This window comes from Rhodnius prolixus, unplaced genomic scaffold, assembly GCF_049639745.1.
Source record: "Rhodnius prolixus isolate KJV_2025 unplaced genomic scaffold, Rpr scaffold_2, whole genome shotgun sequence".
Lineage (NCBI taxonomy): Eukaryota > Metazoa > Arthropoda > Insecta > Hemiptera > Reduviidae > Rhodnius > Rhodnius prolixus.
This window is the reverse complement of record NW_027411592.1, coordinates 38032603-38050004: the sequence shown is the minus strand read 5'-3', so window position 1 is coordinate 38050004 and position 17402 is coordinate 38032603. Positions and strand designations below refer to the sequence as shown.

Genomic DNA, 17402 nt, shown 5'->3' with positions numbered 1-17402 from the left:
AACAGAAGTAATACAAGATACTACTACATCATGTTAACCAAAGTATACTACAACTCACATTATAATTATGATTAACTTCTTGATACTTAGCTAAATTTAATTGTCCTAAGATACTTTTTTTTTCGATATAATTGAAATAGTCTTAACCGGAAAACTGTTAAATACCAACGATAAGGAAAATCCATTTGTTAAATTTTATACGAAGATCAACAAATTTTAGTACGAATTCTCCAGCTTTACTTTGCATCCTACAGCCTGCTGTCTTAATTTTCAGCACCTACAAATTTCATTTGTCAGGCTAGGCCTGACCATCAATTCACACATACTGAGTCTATACTGGGGGACTGATATTTACTGATATTTAGTAAATAAACCCAAAACTATATTTATTTACTAGTAAAAAAAAAATAATAATAATTAACTATTTACCTAATTGCTTCAGCAAGTTGTAGTGTTGAAATAGCTGGTGATAACGAAACCGGCTTAAGAGGTCTGGCGATATCCTGAAGGCTATTTAACGCTAATGTAGTATTTGAGGTCATAGCGTCCAATACACCCAACAATACTCCACGAGCCGTCTGATTTGTTACTGGTTCATCAAAGACATCACTCAACTGAGTCAATAGATATTCCACCTTCAATTTCAACGTTGAGTCTATGGTAGATGTCTGTTACGAAAATAAATACATAAACAATTATGAATGAGCCTTTAAATGAAAATTTATTTGCATAATGCACAAAAAATGTGTTATGAGCAAGATCTTTGTAAAGAAGAATATCGACATATTTACTGATGTTTCTAATTTTTATTCGTAGGAAAACTAGCAGAATGTTTATAAATGATAGAAAATCATTGATGTAGTACAATATTGCATGTCAATAATGAATACTCCCGTGCGCAGATCATTTACTTTGTCCCTCATAAGTAATTAGGTCGGCCAAATGTTTCTGAGATTTAGAAAACAGGCAATCTCAGCTTTAAATAAAAAAATAAGATACGCTTTTATTGAATAAAACAATTTAAAAAAGAAAAAAAAGTTACAAGAACTACATGTGCATAATACAGTACCGAAACGTTTTTGAGATGGACTTAAAAAACGTAAGATTGATTCTATAAAGTAATATTTTCTGTAGTAAGAATTTTATCGCTGTTATCATGATCTATAAAGATAAGCAGACGATGATAATTATTTAATTAATTAATAATAATGATAGCGCTCGCTTTGTTTCTTTCACTTTTGAGTTAGAGTTTTCAACTACAATAATGTACACACACACACACACACACACACACACACACACACAAATTTTTCAAAAATCACTTTTTTGGACACAATTGTTATCTCACAGTCAGGGAAGAGTTTAAAATGTTCAAACAAAAAAATGAAATAAAACAACTATATCACAACTTATTTTTTTTTTATTAAACAAGATAGACACCAACAAAGCTCAATCAACGAAAAAACCAACCTTAACCTTCCATCTTTTCCTTAACTATCGAAGGGATCTATCAATCGATTAGACAATATTTTTCGCCCCTTTAACACAATGGACCTTAAAATGAGTATATTCAGCGAAACCCATTAAGCCATTAATTTCTTAATGGCCACAATTTTGTAAGCCTTGTTAAATTTGCACAGCAAGCTTGGATTTATCGCCAATACTAGGTTAATGAGTTTAAATGTAATCAGTTTTTTATTTTTTAAATTTATATTTAAACCTTATCCATATATATTATTTGATTTTATTTTTAATGTAATTATTATTATTATTATTATAATAATAATAATAATAATAAACTTTATTGCTTATAAGGGAATTCCTTGTAGCAAGGAGTAGGGTACAATTTCAAATAACATATAACATAATTTGTTTAAAAACAAAATACAAAATTAATTGAACTCAAAATTAGTTATACAAAGCCAATTAAATATCACCAGACGAAACTAGATTGAACATAATTTTAATATTTTAAATAATAATACAAATACTTTAATTAAATAATATTTAAATCAAATATTTCAATGTTTTAAATTTAGTAGCAATTCAATAAACCCAATATAACCTGTAGTCAATTAAGAGGTACAGTGAAAAATAGTCTGCCTCAGTCAACCCCCAAACGGAAAATCCAGCCAGAGGGCAGCTCCCAAAGTCAAAAGACACTCCACAACAGCGGCGCCAAGAAAGCAAGATCGTTCGCACCCAACGAATAACCAAAAATTAAAGTAATAAAAATATGGAACATAAAAATAACTTCATTCGTCGAGCGCGAAGGACCTCAGCCTCATGACGCCCGCAATGTAACAGAAGATGTCATTCAACTTCCGAAGACTGTCCACCTGCAAGACATCAATTAGTGTATTACAATCAACTTCGCCTTGGATGTATTTGGATAGGTAATGGCTCCTGACAGGTGCATAAATAGGGCATTTCAAGAGGATGTGTTCTAACGTCTCCAGCTCATGTAGGTTGCAGACAGTGCACAATAATGTGGCATCGATGAAGTAAGAATGACCATTTATATAAAAATGTATTCTCTCAGTCCCGCTTAGTCGTAACTGCAAGATCACCCTAATTTTTTGAATGGGGCCATTTAATTTAAGATAATATTCCCCGGCACCCAGGTTACTAACATGTCTGAAGACCGGGTTAAAATTAGAATTGCACACTTTCTCAATGTCACTTGAGATGCTATTCGCAGCCCATCGCTCTACCAAAGCCTCCGACTCGGCATGAGATACTTCCTGTCTCTCCCAGACATCATCCGCTCCTATTCTACTAAACATGAAGTGTAATTGTGTAACCCAATTAAAGTCCACCTTATTATCTTTTAACGACTCCATATCTTTCAGTTTTAGGTACGCCTTCTTTGGCAGACGTTCAGAGCCCATATCAAGCAATTTTTTCCACCAAGCAAGCGCTCTCTTGAATATTGAAGTACTCAGCGAGTGCATCCCAAATTCCACTCTAAGGTAGTGGTTAGGAGTATTGCAAGGGAGATAAAACAGATTTTTTAAAAACTGAGTTAAAATAATTTCTAGTTTGTCAAGATAGCGAAGGGCCCAAATTTCAGCTGCATAGAAGAGGGTAGCTGACACCATAGTTTGAAAAAGTCGATAAATTGTATCCCATGACCTGCATTTAGATCTGCAGATAATATTCCTAACATTGCCTGAAGATAACTGAGCTCAACCAATGAAATATTCTGCAGCTTTAATATATTTAACGGAGGCGGCAAAGGGTACTCCTAAGTAAATATACTCTTCGCAATAGCTAATCCTTTCGTCCCCCCAAACTAGTGGTTTACTTCTCTTTTTCTTCCCAGCTCTGTGAAATGAAACTATCTTAGTTTTCTGGTAATTCAATTTCAACAAATTTTCCTCACAGTACTCCTTGAATATGTCCAATTTTTGTTGCGCATCATAAGGAGAACTAGCTAAAATAACAATGTCATCCGCAAACATAAGAAGGATAACATCCGATGAACCATCAAGTTTAAAACCTCTTACTCCCCTGTCTCTAAAGAACTGGACAACATCGCTTAAGAAAAGCGAAAACAATAGCGGGCTAAGAGTTATTATTATTATTATCATCATCCTTATTTTCATTTTTGTAGAGGTTATTTTTTATTTTGTATTTTTCTCTTTCTTTCTTTTATGTGATTTTTTTTATTTTTTCCTGATTAATTTAGGAAATATTTAATTAACTACGACATTTGGGTTATTTAAAGTATTATTGAATATGTTTGTATGATTATGTCTTTATTTATTTTTTATAATTTGGATAGTTTTCTTTCTTTTCTGTTGGTATTTTTTTTTTTTTTTTTTAACCCATTATCAATCTCCGGCAGACGGTTTTACCATGCCGTAAAATGTACTGAATTTCTTTACTTTTGATATTATTTTATTATTAAAACATTATTATTATTACTCAGTGAAACCCGGATATCGCTAACTAGAAACGATAGGGACACTACCACTTACTTTCAAGTAAGGGAATGTAACAAAAAAAAAAGCCTGGTACACCTCTGACCTTAAATTTTGGATTTTTTTTTTTTTGAACGAGTCCTTTGGTAAGTTCCTGGTATTTCGCCTACTCTATCCAACACTACAAAACGCTTTTTAAGGGAAGGGATTAGCTATGAGGTTAGCATACTGGACTCCTACGCGGAGGTCCCGGGTTCGAATCCAGCTGCTGACCCCTTAGATTTTCTCTTCCTAGGAGCTTCTTACAGCTCACTGTCCGGTGATGGATAGTGCTGTCTGTAACGAGAGCCGGAGGCCGGCAGTGCACTTTAATCTTAGATGTTGACGCGCCTTAAATCATAAAAAAAAAAAGCTTTTTAATGAATTAGCTTTATGATGTGATTATTTTAAAGAAAAAGTTTTTAAATAATGTTAAAAGAAGCCAAATATTGTTTGCCCCAGGCGAATGATACCAAAATCTAGCAAACCCAGAGAACTTTCTTCTTCCCTTAGATAAATCAGATCAGGACTGATATTTAGAGTTTTTAAATAAAACCAGTTGCTGAAATTGAAGACATTGAAGCGAAGGTTTTTTTTTACATCGGTATTAGCGGGCTTAGAAAAACAATACCATCAATTTGGCTATTAGCGTTTAATTTCATTTTTTAACACCTCCATTTCAACTAACTATTTCCTTCATATCATCCTTAACGTTGCAGGGGGAGAAAAAAAAATTCCAACAATCTTCTACGCCGAACCTGTTTCAAACATTCTTTCACAGGAAATTGCAATGTCTTGAACTTGGGCGCATGCCAATGCATTCACTCATTGCAATATTTACTTAAGACATTCTGAAGGTGGATATCGCTCGAAACCGGTTTTAAGACTCGAAAGATCTTAGCCGTTGTTAACCTTTAGACTTTTGACTAAAATTTAGATATTGAAAGTTTTTAAATGGAGCTTAAGGTTTTTTTAAAGAATATTTTGGATGGTCCTTAAACAGTACACTAGCATGAGCACTTGATCGCGGAAAAGATTTCATAATCGAATAAAATCTCAACTCTAATACAAGTTTATGCAAGGTTTTTTAAAAAAATATGGCTTTTAGGGTATTCGTTATTTTTCATTTTTAATATTTCCATTTCAACTAACCATTTCATTCATATCATTTTTATTGTGACCACTCAATTATCTTATAAAATGTAATTTTTTAAGTAAATAGAAATTACCTGATTTTTAACGCTGCTAATCATGTCGTCAATAGCTCTGCCAGCTGTGAGAAGTTCCAACATGCCGTTGTGAACATCATCGTTCCCATAAAGTCCAACACCTACGGCTCCACTATAACAAGAAAGCACTATATAGAGGCTACAATATTTCTAAAATAAACTCATAAATTAGCTTTACCGACCAGCAGAGCATGGTGAAAAATGACAGCGTCCATTTCAGGATCACTATACTATGCTTAGGACGGGGTTTCCTGTCGCAACATCTTGTACACAGGTAGATTAGTAGTAAAAATAATGTTATTATTAACCAAAGTGCAGGAATCGACCCAAGTATACCTAGAGACTGAAACAAAAACAAAATACAAAAATTGAATAAAACTCACAAAGTTTTTCTTTAAACATTTTAATTTAATAAAAGGGATTTAAATTTGAAATGGAACAAAAAAAAAAAGGGAAGGGGTTTAATACAATAAGTCTAAAGTAAGTAATCTCGAACTTTTTTATGCGGGGCTCATCCAACTACAAATTAAGTGTAGTGTTCACTATCCGTACAGTTGTTCTAACTTTACCATTAACATTTTCCAATAAATAACAAGCAGCTACATGCGAATTCGAGCCTGGGATTTCCTAATTGCAAGTCTGCCCAGATTATAACGACAAATAACACACCACTATTTTCGTAACCTCCCTGGGCGCCATTACGCCATTCAAAAATTTTCTTTTACAGTAGGAGGCCATTAAAGCTGGGATGGCACCTACGACCTGTATGGTGTCCATTCGCAATACCTAGCTACGGGGTAGAGTATATTTAATAGTTAAAAAAAAAAAATGAACCCTAATGAAAAGCATTGCTACAAACAGATATTTTCCAAATAGATATAGCAGTGAATTTTTTTTTTATGTTAATATTAATCAACTGTTTTATATTCTACATAATTAAAACAAAAGAATATATATTTCCTTAACAACGAGTCAGTAACTACAGTGAAGTGAAATATAATTTTTTTTTTTTAAATTTGTGGAATCTTTTTGTTTTGTTTTTCCTTAAATGCACGCGTATAAATACATTTTTTTATTGTTTAAAACTGAATAAGTCATAAACCGAAACGGAAACAGAACAAAATACTGCAAAAAATCGCATTCTAACCATAAAGCAAGAACTGAACAAAACACCTGCTACAAATCGAATATAAGAACAAAACCAAAGTTCTAGAAGAGGGAAGAATCAAGAGAAGGTTATTTTATAACCCAATTGATTTTGGAACAAGATACGGTGAGTACATCATAGTTTACCTATTTTTATATTTATTAGGTGTGATGAAAAAAAGAACTAGTTACTTTTTTATTTATACAAATTACTGATATCTTTTTATTGTGGTGAGATGCACTTAACAACAGTATTAAAAATTAAAGTTCCTTGAGAGTAGTATTCAAAATGGTACCCAATTTTCATGTCTTCTTTTCTAACTTAATAATTTGTCATCAAATCTTACAGAGCCAATTTAATAACTACTCTACTGGAAATAAATAGTGAAAGTTTATGAAATAAAAACATCAGTCCTAATTGTAGATGCCTAAAGAGAATTTTGCAGGGTTTTTGTGAGAACAAAAGATTGTATTTTTTGAGCGTAGAAAATTAACTCAAATGCTACCTCAGTTTTCCAACTTTCGCCCAATCGAACGTTTGAGAGATGAACTGGACTGGAATGTGAGGAAATATGCTCCATCATCTGATTATTTCTCCTGGATTATAATAAAAAAAAAAATTTCAATATTCAAGGCGAATAACTTGATATCTAAATATCAAAGTGAATGTTTAAAACATTAGTAAGGATGACTAAAATTCATTGTACGGTAACAGCATGAATAGGAGGACACGTTGATGAATCGTAGTTTTAAAAGCTTTCGTATTTTTACATTCAAAAACTAATTATTTTCCAAAAAAATATGATTTTTATGTTTTTCCCATTGTTCGGTAACAGATTAAATTCAAGATTTCCAATTAATATTAATGTGGCCAAACGCTTTTGTGGGGTGGAATATATTAGTTAGTCGAAAAAAAATCAACCCTGATGAAAAGCTTTGTTACAAGCAGATACTCTCTTTGGATATTTTCCAAATAGAGGTGGCAGTGGATTTTTTTATGTTAATATTAATCACATGTTTTATATTTTGTATATTTAAAACACAAAAAATGAATAATTACTTAGCAACGTGCCAGTATCATCGGAGAAGTTAAATGAAAAACATTATTTAAAATTTTGTTGAATGTTTTGTTTTGTTTTTACTTAAATGCACGCGTCTAAATTCACATTTTTATTGTTGAATACTGAATAAGACATAAACCGAGACAGAAACAAAACAAAATATTGCAAGAAACCGCGTTCTAACCGTAAATCAAGAACTGAAAGAAACATCTATAAAAAGAAATCATATACAAGAAGTGAGAACATAGAAGACTGAAGCGAAGGCTATTTTATACCCCAAGTGATTTTGCCACAAGACACGGTGAGTACATAATATTTTATCTATTTTCATATTTATTATGTGTGATGAAAAAAAGAACTAGTTACTTTTTTATTTACACAAATTACTGATATCTTTTTTTTGTTCCGAGTTGCACTTAACGTCAGTTTTGAAAATTAAACTTCCTTGAGAGTAGTATTCAAAATGGTACCCAATTTTCCTGTCTTCTTTTGTAACATAATAATATGTCATCAAATCTTGAGGAGCCAGTTTAATAACTACTCAACTGGAAATAAATAGTGAAAGTTTATGAAATAGAACTTCGGTCCTAATTGTAGGTGCTTAAAGAGAATTTTACAGAGTTTTTTTGAGAACAAAAGATTGTATTTTTTGAGCGTAGAAAATTAACTCAAATGCTACCTCAGTTTTCCAACTTTCGTCCAGTCGAACGTTTGAGAGATGAACTGGACTGGAATGTGCGGAAATAGGCTCCACCATCTGATCATTTCCCCTGGATTATCCTCAAAAAAAATATCTCAAGATTCAAGGCGAATAAGTTGATATCTAAATATCGAAGTGAATGTTTAAAATATTAGTAAGGATGACTAAAATTCATTGTACGGTAACAGCATGAATAGGAGGACACGTTGATGAATCGTAGTTTTAAAAGCTTTTGTATTTTTACATTCAAAAACTAATTATTTTCCAAAAAAATATGACTTTTATGTTTTTCCCATTGTTCGGTAACAGATTAAATTCAAGATTTCCAATTAATGTTAATGTGGCCAAACGCTTTTGTGGGGTAGAATATATTAGTTAGTCGAAAAAAAATGAACCCTGAAAAAAGCTTTCCTACAAGCAGATATTCTCTTTGGATATTTTCCAAATAGATGCGGCAGTGGATTTTTTTTATGTTAATATTAATCACATGTTTTATATTTTATATATTTAAAACAAAAAAAATAAATAATTACTTAGCAACGTGCCAGTATCATCGGAGAAGTTAAATGAATAACATTATTTAAAATTTTGTTGAATGTTTTGTTTTGTTTTTACTTAAATTCACGCGTCTAAATACTCTTTTTTATTGTTGAATACTGAATAAGACATAAACCGAGACAGAAACAAAACAAAATAGTGCAAGAAACCGCGTTCTAAACCTAAATCAAAAACTGAAAGAAACAGCTATAAAAAGAAATCATATACAAGAAGTGAGAACATAGAAGATTGAAGCGAAGGCTATTTTATACCCCAAGTGATTTTGCCACAAGACACGGTGAGTACATAATATTTTATCTATTTTCATATTTATTATGTGTGATGAAAAAAAGAACTAGTTACTTTTTTATTTACACAAATTACTGATATCTTTTTTTTCTTCTGAGTTGCACGTAACGTTAGTTTTAAAAATTAAGCTTCCTTCAGAGTAGTATTCAAAATGGTGCCCATTTTTCATGTCTTCTTTTCTAACTTAATAATTTGTCATCAAATCTTACAGAGCCAATTTAATAACTACTCTACTGGAAATAAATAGGGAAAGTTTATGAAATAGAACTTCGGTCCTAATTGTAGGTGCTTAAAGAGAACTTTACAGAGTTTTTGTGAGAACAAAAGATTGTATTTTTTGAGCGTAGAAAATTAACTCAAATGCTACCTCAGTTTTCCAACTTTCGTCCAATCGAACGTTTGAGAGATGAACTGGACTGGAATGTGAGGAAATAAGCTCCATCATCTGATCATTTCTCCTGGATTATCCTCAAAAAAAATATCTCAAGATTCTATGCGAATAACTTGATATCTAAATATCAAAGTGAATGTTTAAAACATTAGTAAGGATGACTAAAATTCATTGTACGGTAACAGCATGAATCGGAGGACACGTTGATGAATCGTAGTTTTAAAAGCTTTTGTATTTTTACATTCAAAAACTAATTATTTTCCAAAAAAATATGAATTTTATGTTTTTCCCATTGTTCGGTAACAGATTAAATTCAAGATTTCCAATTACTGTTAATATGGCCAAACGCTTTTGAGGGGTAGAATATATTAGTTAGTCGAAAAAAAATGAACCCTGAAAAAAGCTTTCCTACAAGCAGATACTCTGGATATTTTCCAAATAGATGCGGCATTGGATTTTTTTTATGTTACTATTAATCACATGTTTTATATTTTGTATATTTAAAACAAAAAAAATAAATAATTACTTAGCAACGTGCCAGTATCATCGGAGAAGTTAAATGAAAAACATTATTTGAAATTTTGTTGAATGTTTTGTTTTGTTTTTACTTAAATGCACGCGTCTAAATACACTTTTTTTTTATTGTTGAATACTGAATAAGACATAAACCGAGACAGAAACAAAACAAAATAGTGCAAGAAACCGCGTTCTAAACCTAAATCAAAAACTGAAAGAAACAGCTATAAAGCCCGTAGGGGGGAGTGGACTAGCCACTTCTTCAGGGAGCTTGGCGTCCCTGCGGGTATCCCAGTCTAACAACACTTCAACACACACACTGACACACCTTAACACTTGCACACTACACTTAGGACCTGCAGAGGTAGTTGCTGTGTGCAGCTACTTGGGTTTAGCGAACCCACAGGTAAACTCGAGCTCCCCCCCACACACACTCATTTACACCTTAACATTCACTCTATACAGACGACTACACACACTGCACGGACAAGGACACGCACTCGTCGAGAGTCAGAGTATAAATATCTCTCCCTCGCGGGCCGTGGCGAGGCTTTGGGGCTAGGGTGGAAAAGAGGATCCTGGGCATTGAGGGAGACGTTGACCTGCGGGCAGCTTATCCCAACACATGTCTTTGGCCTCAGCTTCACCCGAGAGCTCCACCTGGAGGATACCCCTACTTCAGGAAATCGGCTAGGGAACACTGTCTCAGACAGGTTCCTAGGGGTAGGAAGGGGGTCGCGGGGGCACGGGTCGGTACCTGGTACCGGAACGTTGTCTTCCGCGGCACCGGTCTATATCGAAGTGCGATGGTCTACCCGGATAGTAACCGGGTCCACTTGAGCGTCCGAGGAGGCGGGACCACGTACTTCGATGAATTAAATATGTCTATCATGGATATACATATTAATTCTACCGGGCCTAGCCCACCATTTATCCCTACCTTAAATCCTAATCCTACACCAAATTACCCTATCCCTCACCCAAACTCCAATTCAAACCCTCCTACCAATTCCCCATCCCATATCAACCCAATTGGCTTTTCAGGTAATCGACACGGCATGGACCAGGACAATTCAATGGACATTTCAACGACGGGGATGCAGGTTACTTGGCAACCCTTTTGCCCTTCTTCCCCGCCAAGGAAGAAAGCCAAGGGCGGCAACCAGAGAGGTAATGATATTTTTAAATTTGTTGATTTTGATTCAGATAATTGGGGAAGATTTTTTATACTTAGGAAAAAAGAAGGTTCATTCTCCAACGAATGTTCCTTCAAAATACACAAGTTTTTGAAAAGTACACTGGGCAAAACCAAAAGTATAAGAAAGCTGGGCGATGGCTCAATTTGTGTTGAAGCGGATAACCGCTCCCAAATAAGGGCCATTTTGAATTTGCAAAAATATATGGATGCTGAATTAGAAGCGGGCCCACACAAGCGCCTAAACACTTCTCAGGGAGTGATCACTTGTCGGGACTTATTAAACAGCGAGCTAGAAGACATAAAAGAGGGTCTGGCCGATCAGGGCGTAATAGAGGTGAGGAGGATCAAGCGAAGGCAGGATGGTTCCTTAGTGGATACCGCCTCCCTTGTCCTCACATTCGACCGCCCGAGACCGCCACAAATGGTAGAAGCTGCTTTCTATAAGTTGAAAGTACGCCCTTATGTTCCATCTCCTATGAGATGTTTTCAATGCCAAAGGTTTGGACATACATCAATGAAATGCAAGGCTACCGAAGCGGTATGCGTGTGTGGAAAGCCGAAACATGAGGGCGAATGCACTCCACCAATAAAATGTGTAAACTGTGGCGGAGATCATAATGCCAGATCCTCGGGGTGTCCAATTTTAATAAAAGAGAAAGAAATTCAAAAAGTGAAAACAATACAGCAATTGCCCTATCATGAGGCAAGAGCTATTGTTGAAAGCAGATCATATGTTTCAAAAGAAGTTTCATATGCAGATAAAATGAGGACACCCCTGACAGTGGCACACATCCTTTCAACCCCTGCGAACCAACAGAGGCATTTAAAAAGTGGCCCCTCTCCGGCCTCAAGGGGAACTATTACTAGCTTGGGAGAAATCCCACCGTCTACCTCCTCCCCTACTTTAAAGGGGACCATTATAAAGGTGGGAGAAATCCCACCACCAAAACAAAATGCCCCTCTTGGGGCACCGGTAGCCGAAAGGCTACCAACGATCACTCCCACTACTAGTGGAAGTGATTCAAAGGTGGTATTGCAACCACCTAAAACCAAGCCTTCCTCCGAAGGTGGGTGGAAGGTGGTTAGTCCACCTAAACGTTCCACCAGGAGGAAGCGGTTAAGCTTGAAGATGCCACCCCCTTATCCAGTAGGTATAAGGGGGAAGAGCATTAAATCTAATAAAGAGCAGATGTCTTCCGACCAAATAGCTCATTCCCCCAAGCAGCAATGGCAGCTAATGGGGACGGATATTGAGGCCTCTGAATCGGAGGGTGGTAACATTTCCGACCACCCCCCAAGAAGAAGAAAAAAGGGCTGGCCTAAAGGCAAGCCTCGAGACAAGTGTGCCACTGATTGACAAGTGATCATGATTCTCTCTTCAGCATCCATGTATCTTAATACTCAAAACTTAGTAAATACAACAAATTCATTTAGAATGTTCCTGCCACGTGTGGTCACATCGAACTATCAAAATGTGTGAGTCCATCATACAATGGAATATGCGGGGCTATATGAGTAATGTGGAAGGGTTACGCCGAATGGTGGCGGAACACCGACCATTTGGGTTGTGCCTCCAGGAAACTAAGATTAGACCGGGGCAATCCATTCGAATCCCTGGATACAAAGTATACAGCAAAGAGGTGCAACCTGCCCCAGGTGGAAGGGCGCGCGGCGGAGTAGCCGTCTGTATACGGGACAATATACCCAGCCAGCGGCTACCCCTCCAAACTAATTTGCAAGCTGTTGCCGTGCGCCTATCTACGCCACTGCAGATCACATTAGCCAGTATTTACTTGCCGGATATATTCTGGCGAAGAAGTGATCTGGAGAATCTACTCTCGCAGCTGCCTGCCCCAGTGTTGCTGATGGGAGACTTTAACTCTCACAACACATTATGGGGTTCAGCTAGAACTGATGCACGAGGTAGAGCTCTTGAGGAGATTATAGACAACTCTAATCTGATGCCCCTCAACAGTGGTGAAGCTACACATTTTAACGCACACTCGGGAGGCTTTAGCGCAATTGACCTGAGTGTTGCTACTCCCACCATTGCAGTTCGCTTGAGATGGACTACACTAGATGAACTATATCACAGTGACCACTTCCCAATCTTACTATCAAGCTCCATCTCCAGGGCGCCCTTTGAGATACCCTGGAGACACGACATCAAAAATGCAAATTGGCCTGCTTATGCACAAAATGTGGTGACTCTACCCCTTACAGGGGATGCCACCCTTGATGCAAAAAGGTTTACAAATTCGTTGGTGCAAGCAGCCGAAGGTACCATTCCTAGAATTGGCGGGAAAGTCGCAAGACTTCCCGTTCCCTGGTGGACCCCGGAATGTAAGACTGCCAACATAGCAAAAAAGCAGGCCTTTAACAGATTTAAAAGGTATCCGACGGAAGAAAATTTAATTAGCTTTAAAAGATTAAGAGCCAGGGAGAGGCGTTTAATAAGACATCTAAAAAAGGAAACTCTCGCCTCATACGTGTCGACGATTTCTACATCGTCGACCCTTAAGGAGGTGTGGAGTAAGATAAGAGCCCTCTCTGGTGGTTGCAAATATCCGACGATACCAGTTTTAAAAAGAAATGATGTCGTCGTCACCGAGCCAAAAGAAGTAGCAGAAGTATTGGCTGGGCACTTTGCACAAGTGTCCAGCTCACAAAATTACACTGTAGAATTTCTAAGGCGGAAAGGTGACGTGGAGCAGCAGCCACTTGACTTTGAAATCGCCATTGATGAATCCTACAACGCGCCGCTGACCATGCAAGAACTAGAAAACGCTTTAAAGAAATGCAAAAATACAACTCCAGGAGTGGATGGAATCCCATATGCTATGTTAAAAAACTTGAACATAACCGGGAAAGTGAACCTGCTAAAATTATATAACAGCATATGGGAGACCGGACAATACCCTGATGGTTGGCGGGAAGCAATAATTATACCGATCCCTAAAGAAGGAAAAGATCCTAGCGACCCCTCTAGTTATAGGCCCATATCATTGACCACCTGCTTGAGTAAGGTCCTCGAATCTATGGTCAACTATAGATTAGTATATATGTTAGAAACGAGAGGACTTTACAGCCAGCATCAAGCGGGATTTCGCAGGTATCGTTCCACGCTGGATCAGATGAGCCACCTTGAGGTCTACGTACAAAACGCATTTATGCGTAGGGAGCACGTTCTGGCCGTGTTCTTCGACCTCGAGAAGGCTTACGATACCACGTGGAGACATGCGATCCTGCGGAAGTGTCACGATTGGGGTTTGAGAGGGAACATGCCGAGATTCCTTCGTGGCTTTTTAGAGCCGCGAAGGTTCCGAGTACGCCTGGGGTCGGTCCTTTCGGACCCACACGTCCTAGAAAATGGAATACCTCAGGGATCGGTATTAAGTGTTACATTGTTTACAATGGCGATAAATAGTCTAGCCGATGTTGTAGCAGATCCGCTTCAAATTTCTTTATATGTTGATGATTTGGCAATTTATTTATCAGGAAGGGATCTTTGCGAAGTTGGAGAATCGCTACAACAGGCAGTTGACAGAGTGGCTGCAGAGGCTTCCAGGAACGGATTTAAATTTTCAAAACTTAAAACGGTGTGCCTACATTTTTGCCGCTTGAGGCATGATCATACCCCTCCAACACTGATTTTGGAGGGCACACCAATTCATTATAAAGATAGCGTTCGTTTCCTGGGCCTCATTTTTGATAGTAAGCTATCCTGGCAGGAGCATATCGAATACACTTCTACAAAAGCAAGGAGAACCCTCGATATCTTGAAATTTCTTGGAAGTTACAAATGGGGAACTGAGCGGGAGATCTTGAAACGTATCTTCATTTGTCTTACCCGCTCCAAACTTGAATATGGAGCCCCCGTTTACAGTTCTGCGCGCAAGTCACGCCTGGCGCTATTAGACAGAGTTTATAATGAAGGTATTAGATTATTTACAGGCGCCTTCCAGACCAGTCCTCTACAGAGTCTTTATGTGGAGTCGGGGATGTTGCCTCCTCAGTTAAGAAGAGAGCAGATTACCCTGACTTACACCGCCGGAATATGGGGGAAGCGGTTTCTTACCTTATTCCCTACCATATTCGAGAGCCTACACGATGAAGAATTTCGTTACCAACGCTCGCGGACGCGACCCCTTAGTATCCGAGCTAAGGAAATCTTAGCTGCAGAGGGTATAGAATTAGGAGAAGTTATGGGTTGGGGCTTTGCACCCCACCCTCCATGGTTACTGCCCTCTGCGCGCGTCCGCATGGACCTGGCAATATTTAAAAAAGATGATACACCGCCCGTTGTCTATAGACAAAGATTATTAAAATTAATGAGTGTTTATTATGATTCTAGACCTGTCTTTACGGACGGGTCCAAAACAGACAACGGTGTTGGTAGCGCTGTGTACACCGATGGAGTTACCCTTAGTTGGACACTCCCTTATTACGCGTCGGTGTACACGGCAGAGACGTATGCACTTTGCCAGGCCCTAAAGCTAATAAAAGATAAAGATTATAATAAATCGTTGGTACTGACTGATTCGTTAAGTGCGATAATGGCTCTCCGGGATCAATTCTCGACGGACCCAATGGTCGTCACTATTTTAAAATTACTTTTTGATCTTCGTGCACGTGGCCAAGGGGTGACATTCGTCTGGGTGCCAGGACACATAGGTGTGTCCGGCAACGAAAGAGCAGATCAGGCTGCTAAACAAGCTGCCTCTACTACCTCTGAAGATGTCATCCCTGTACGTCCTACTGATTTACAAGCCTATATGAAACTTATTATAAATAGAAAGTGGCAAGTTCAGTGGGACAACACTAATGAAAAACTAAAAGATATAAGGCCACGTGTGCTAAATGCTAGAGTCGAGAATTACCCGCGGCATGAATCAGTGATTCTAACAAGGCTAAGGATTGGTCATACACGTCTGACACATGGGTACCTCCTCATTGCCGAAAGAAGGCCGAGGTGCCCGCGATGCCGAGAAAGGCTGACAGTGTCGCACGTGTTGGAAGGGTGTCAGGCACTGCGAACACAGAGAGAAACAGCAGGCCTGCCACATGACAAGCGCGTTATCCTTCAAGAGGGTTCTCCTTACATCAGGAGGCTATTTACGTATCTAAAACAAATTAATTTATATTTTAAAATTTAGGTTAGTGATTAGGTTAGTTTATAGGTTAGTTCTTTTAAAGGGGAAAGGAATATCGAGTACTTTCCCCTAGTGTGAATGCTTAGGATGAGTGTATTATATTAAGGTGAGAATGTATTTATTGGCATGAATGTATTTATTGGCGTGAATGTATTTATTGGCACGAATGTATTTATTGGCGTGAATGTATTTATTGGCGTAAACGTATTTATTGGCGAGAAAGTCGTATGTATGTTTAGGTTAGGTTTTTTATCTCGGGGTTGAAAGAAATTTTATACGAGTATTTCAACCCCATTAGGTTAATTATAATTAGATCTAGTTTATTTTGGGATGTGCAGGAATATTAGTTCAAAGTACTGCACATCCAACTGCTAGTAGAGTAAATAGCCTCCTCGGACTTAGTATTAGCAAAGCCCAAGCAAATAGTAAACATAGAAATTATAATACTTTTGGTTTTGCCTACAATAAATATAATAGAAAACATTTAAAATTATTAATTCAGATTTAGTTATGTATTGTAAAATTTAGTTTATTTAAGGGATGGCACAATGATGTTCCACACTCTCCCTCGTCGACAATGTCGATGAAATAAGAGGGGATGTGTGGAGACAATCTTGCGGACCCGGGCTCCACCCTACCATGCTAAGCAAGGTGTAGTGTTTGGAAGCTATGGGTCTGCACACGTGTCATCCCAGCTCGAGTAGTATTTGGAAAGTGAAAAGAACATTATTAGTGGGCGCTAATGGCCAAGGCAGTCGATGCGCCATTAAAACCAGCTATAAAAAGAAATCATATACAAGAAGAGAGAACATAGAAGATTGAAGCGAAGGCTATTTTATACCCCAAGTGATTTTGCCACAAGACACGGTGAATACATAATATTTTATCTATTTTCATATTTATTAGGTGTGATGAAAGAAAGAACTAGTTACTTTTTTATTTACACAAATTACTAATATCATTTTTTTCTTCTGAGTTGCACGTAACGTCAGTTTAAAATTTAAGCTTCCTTCAGAGTAGTATTCAAAATGGTGCCCATTTTTCATGTCTTCTTTTCTAACTTAATAATTTGTCATCAAATCTTACAGAGCCAATTTAATAACTACTCTACTGGAAATAAATAGGGAAAGTTTATGAAATAGAACTTCGGTCCTAATTGTAGGTGCTTAAAGAGAACTTTACAGAGTTTTTGTGAGA

General features: G+C 37.2%; 1 protein-coding gene across 3 annotated transcripts in view; it reads right to left on the bottom strand.

Moving 5' to 3' along the window:
• The window catches only part of tty (tweety), a 219184-nt gene that overhangs the window by 27567 nt on the left and 174215 nt on the right, over window positions 1-17402 (bottom strand). For all 3 annotated transcript variants that reach the window (XM_074119138.1, XM_074119139.1, XM_074119140.1), the window contains 3 exons: window positions 5377-5537; window positions 5195-5306; window positions 430-668 (listed from right to left, as the gene is read on the bottom strand). In XM_074119138.1, coding sequence (XP_073975239.1) covers window positions 430-668; window positions 5195-5306; window positions 5377-5537 — 512 coding nt within the window. The remainder of the gene's footprint in view (window positions 1-429; window positions 669-5194; window positions 5307-5376; window positions 5538-17402) is intronic.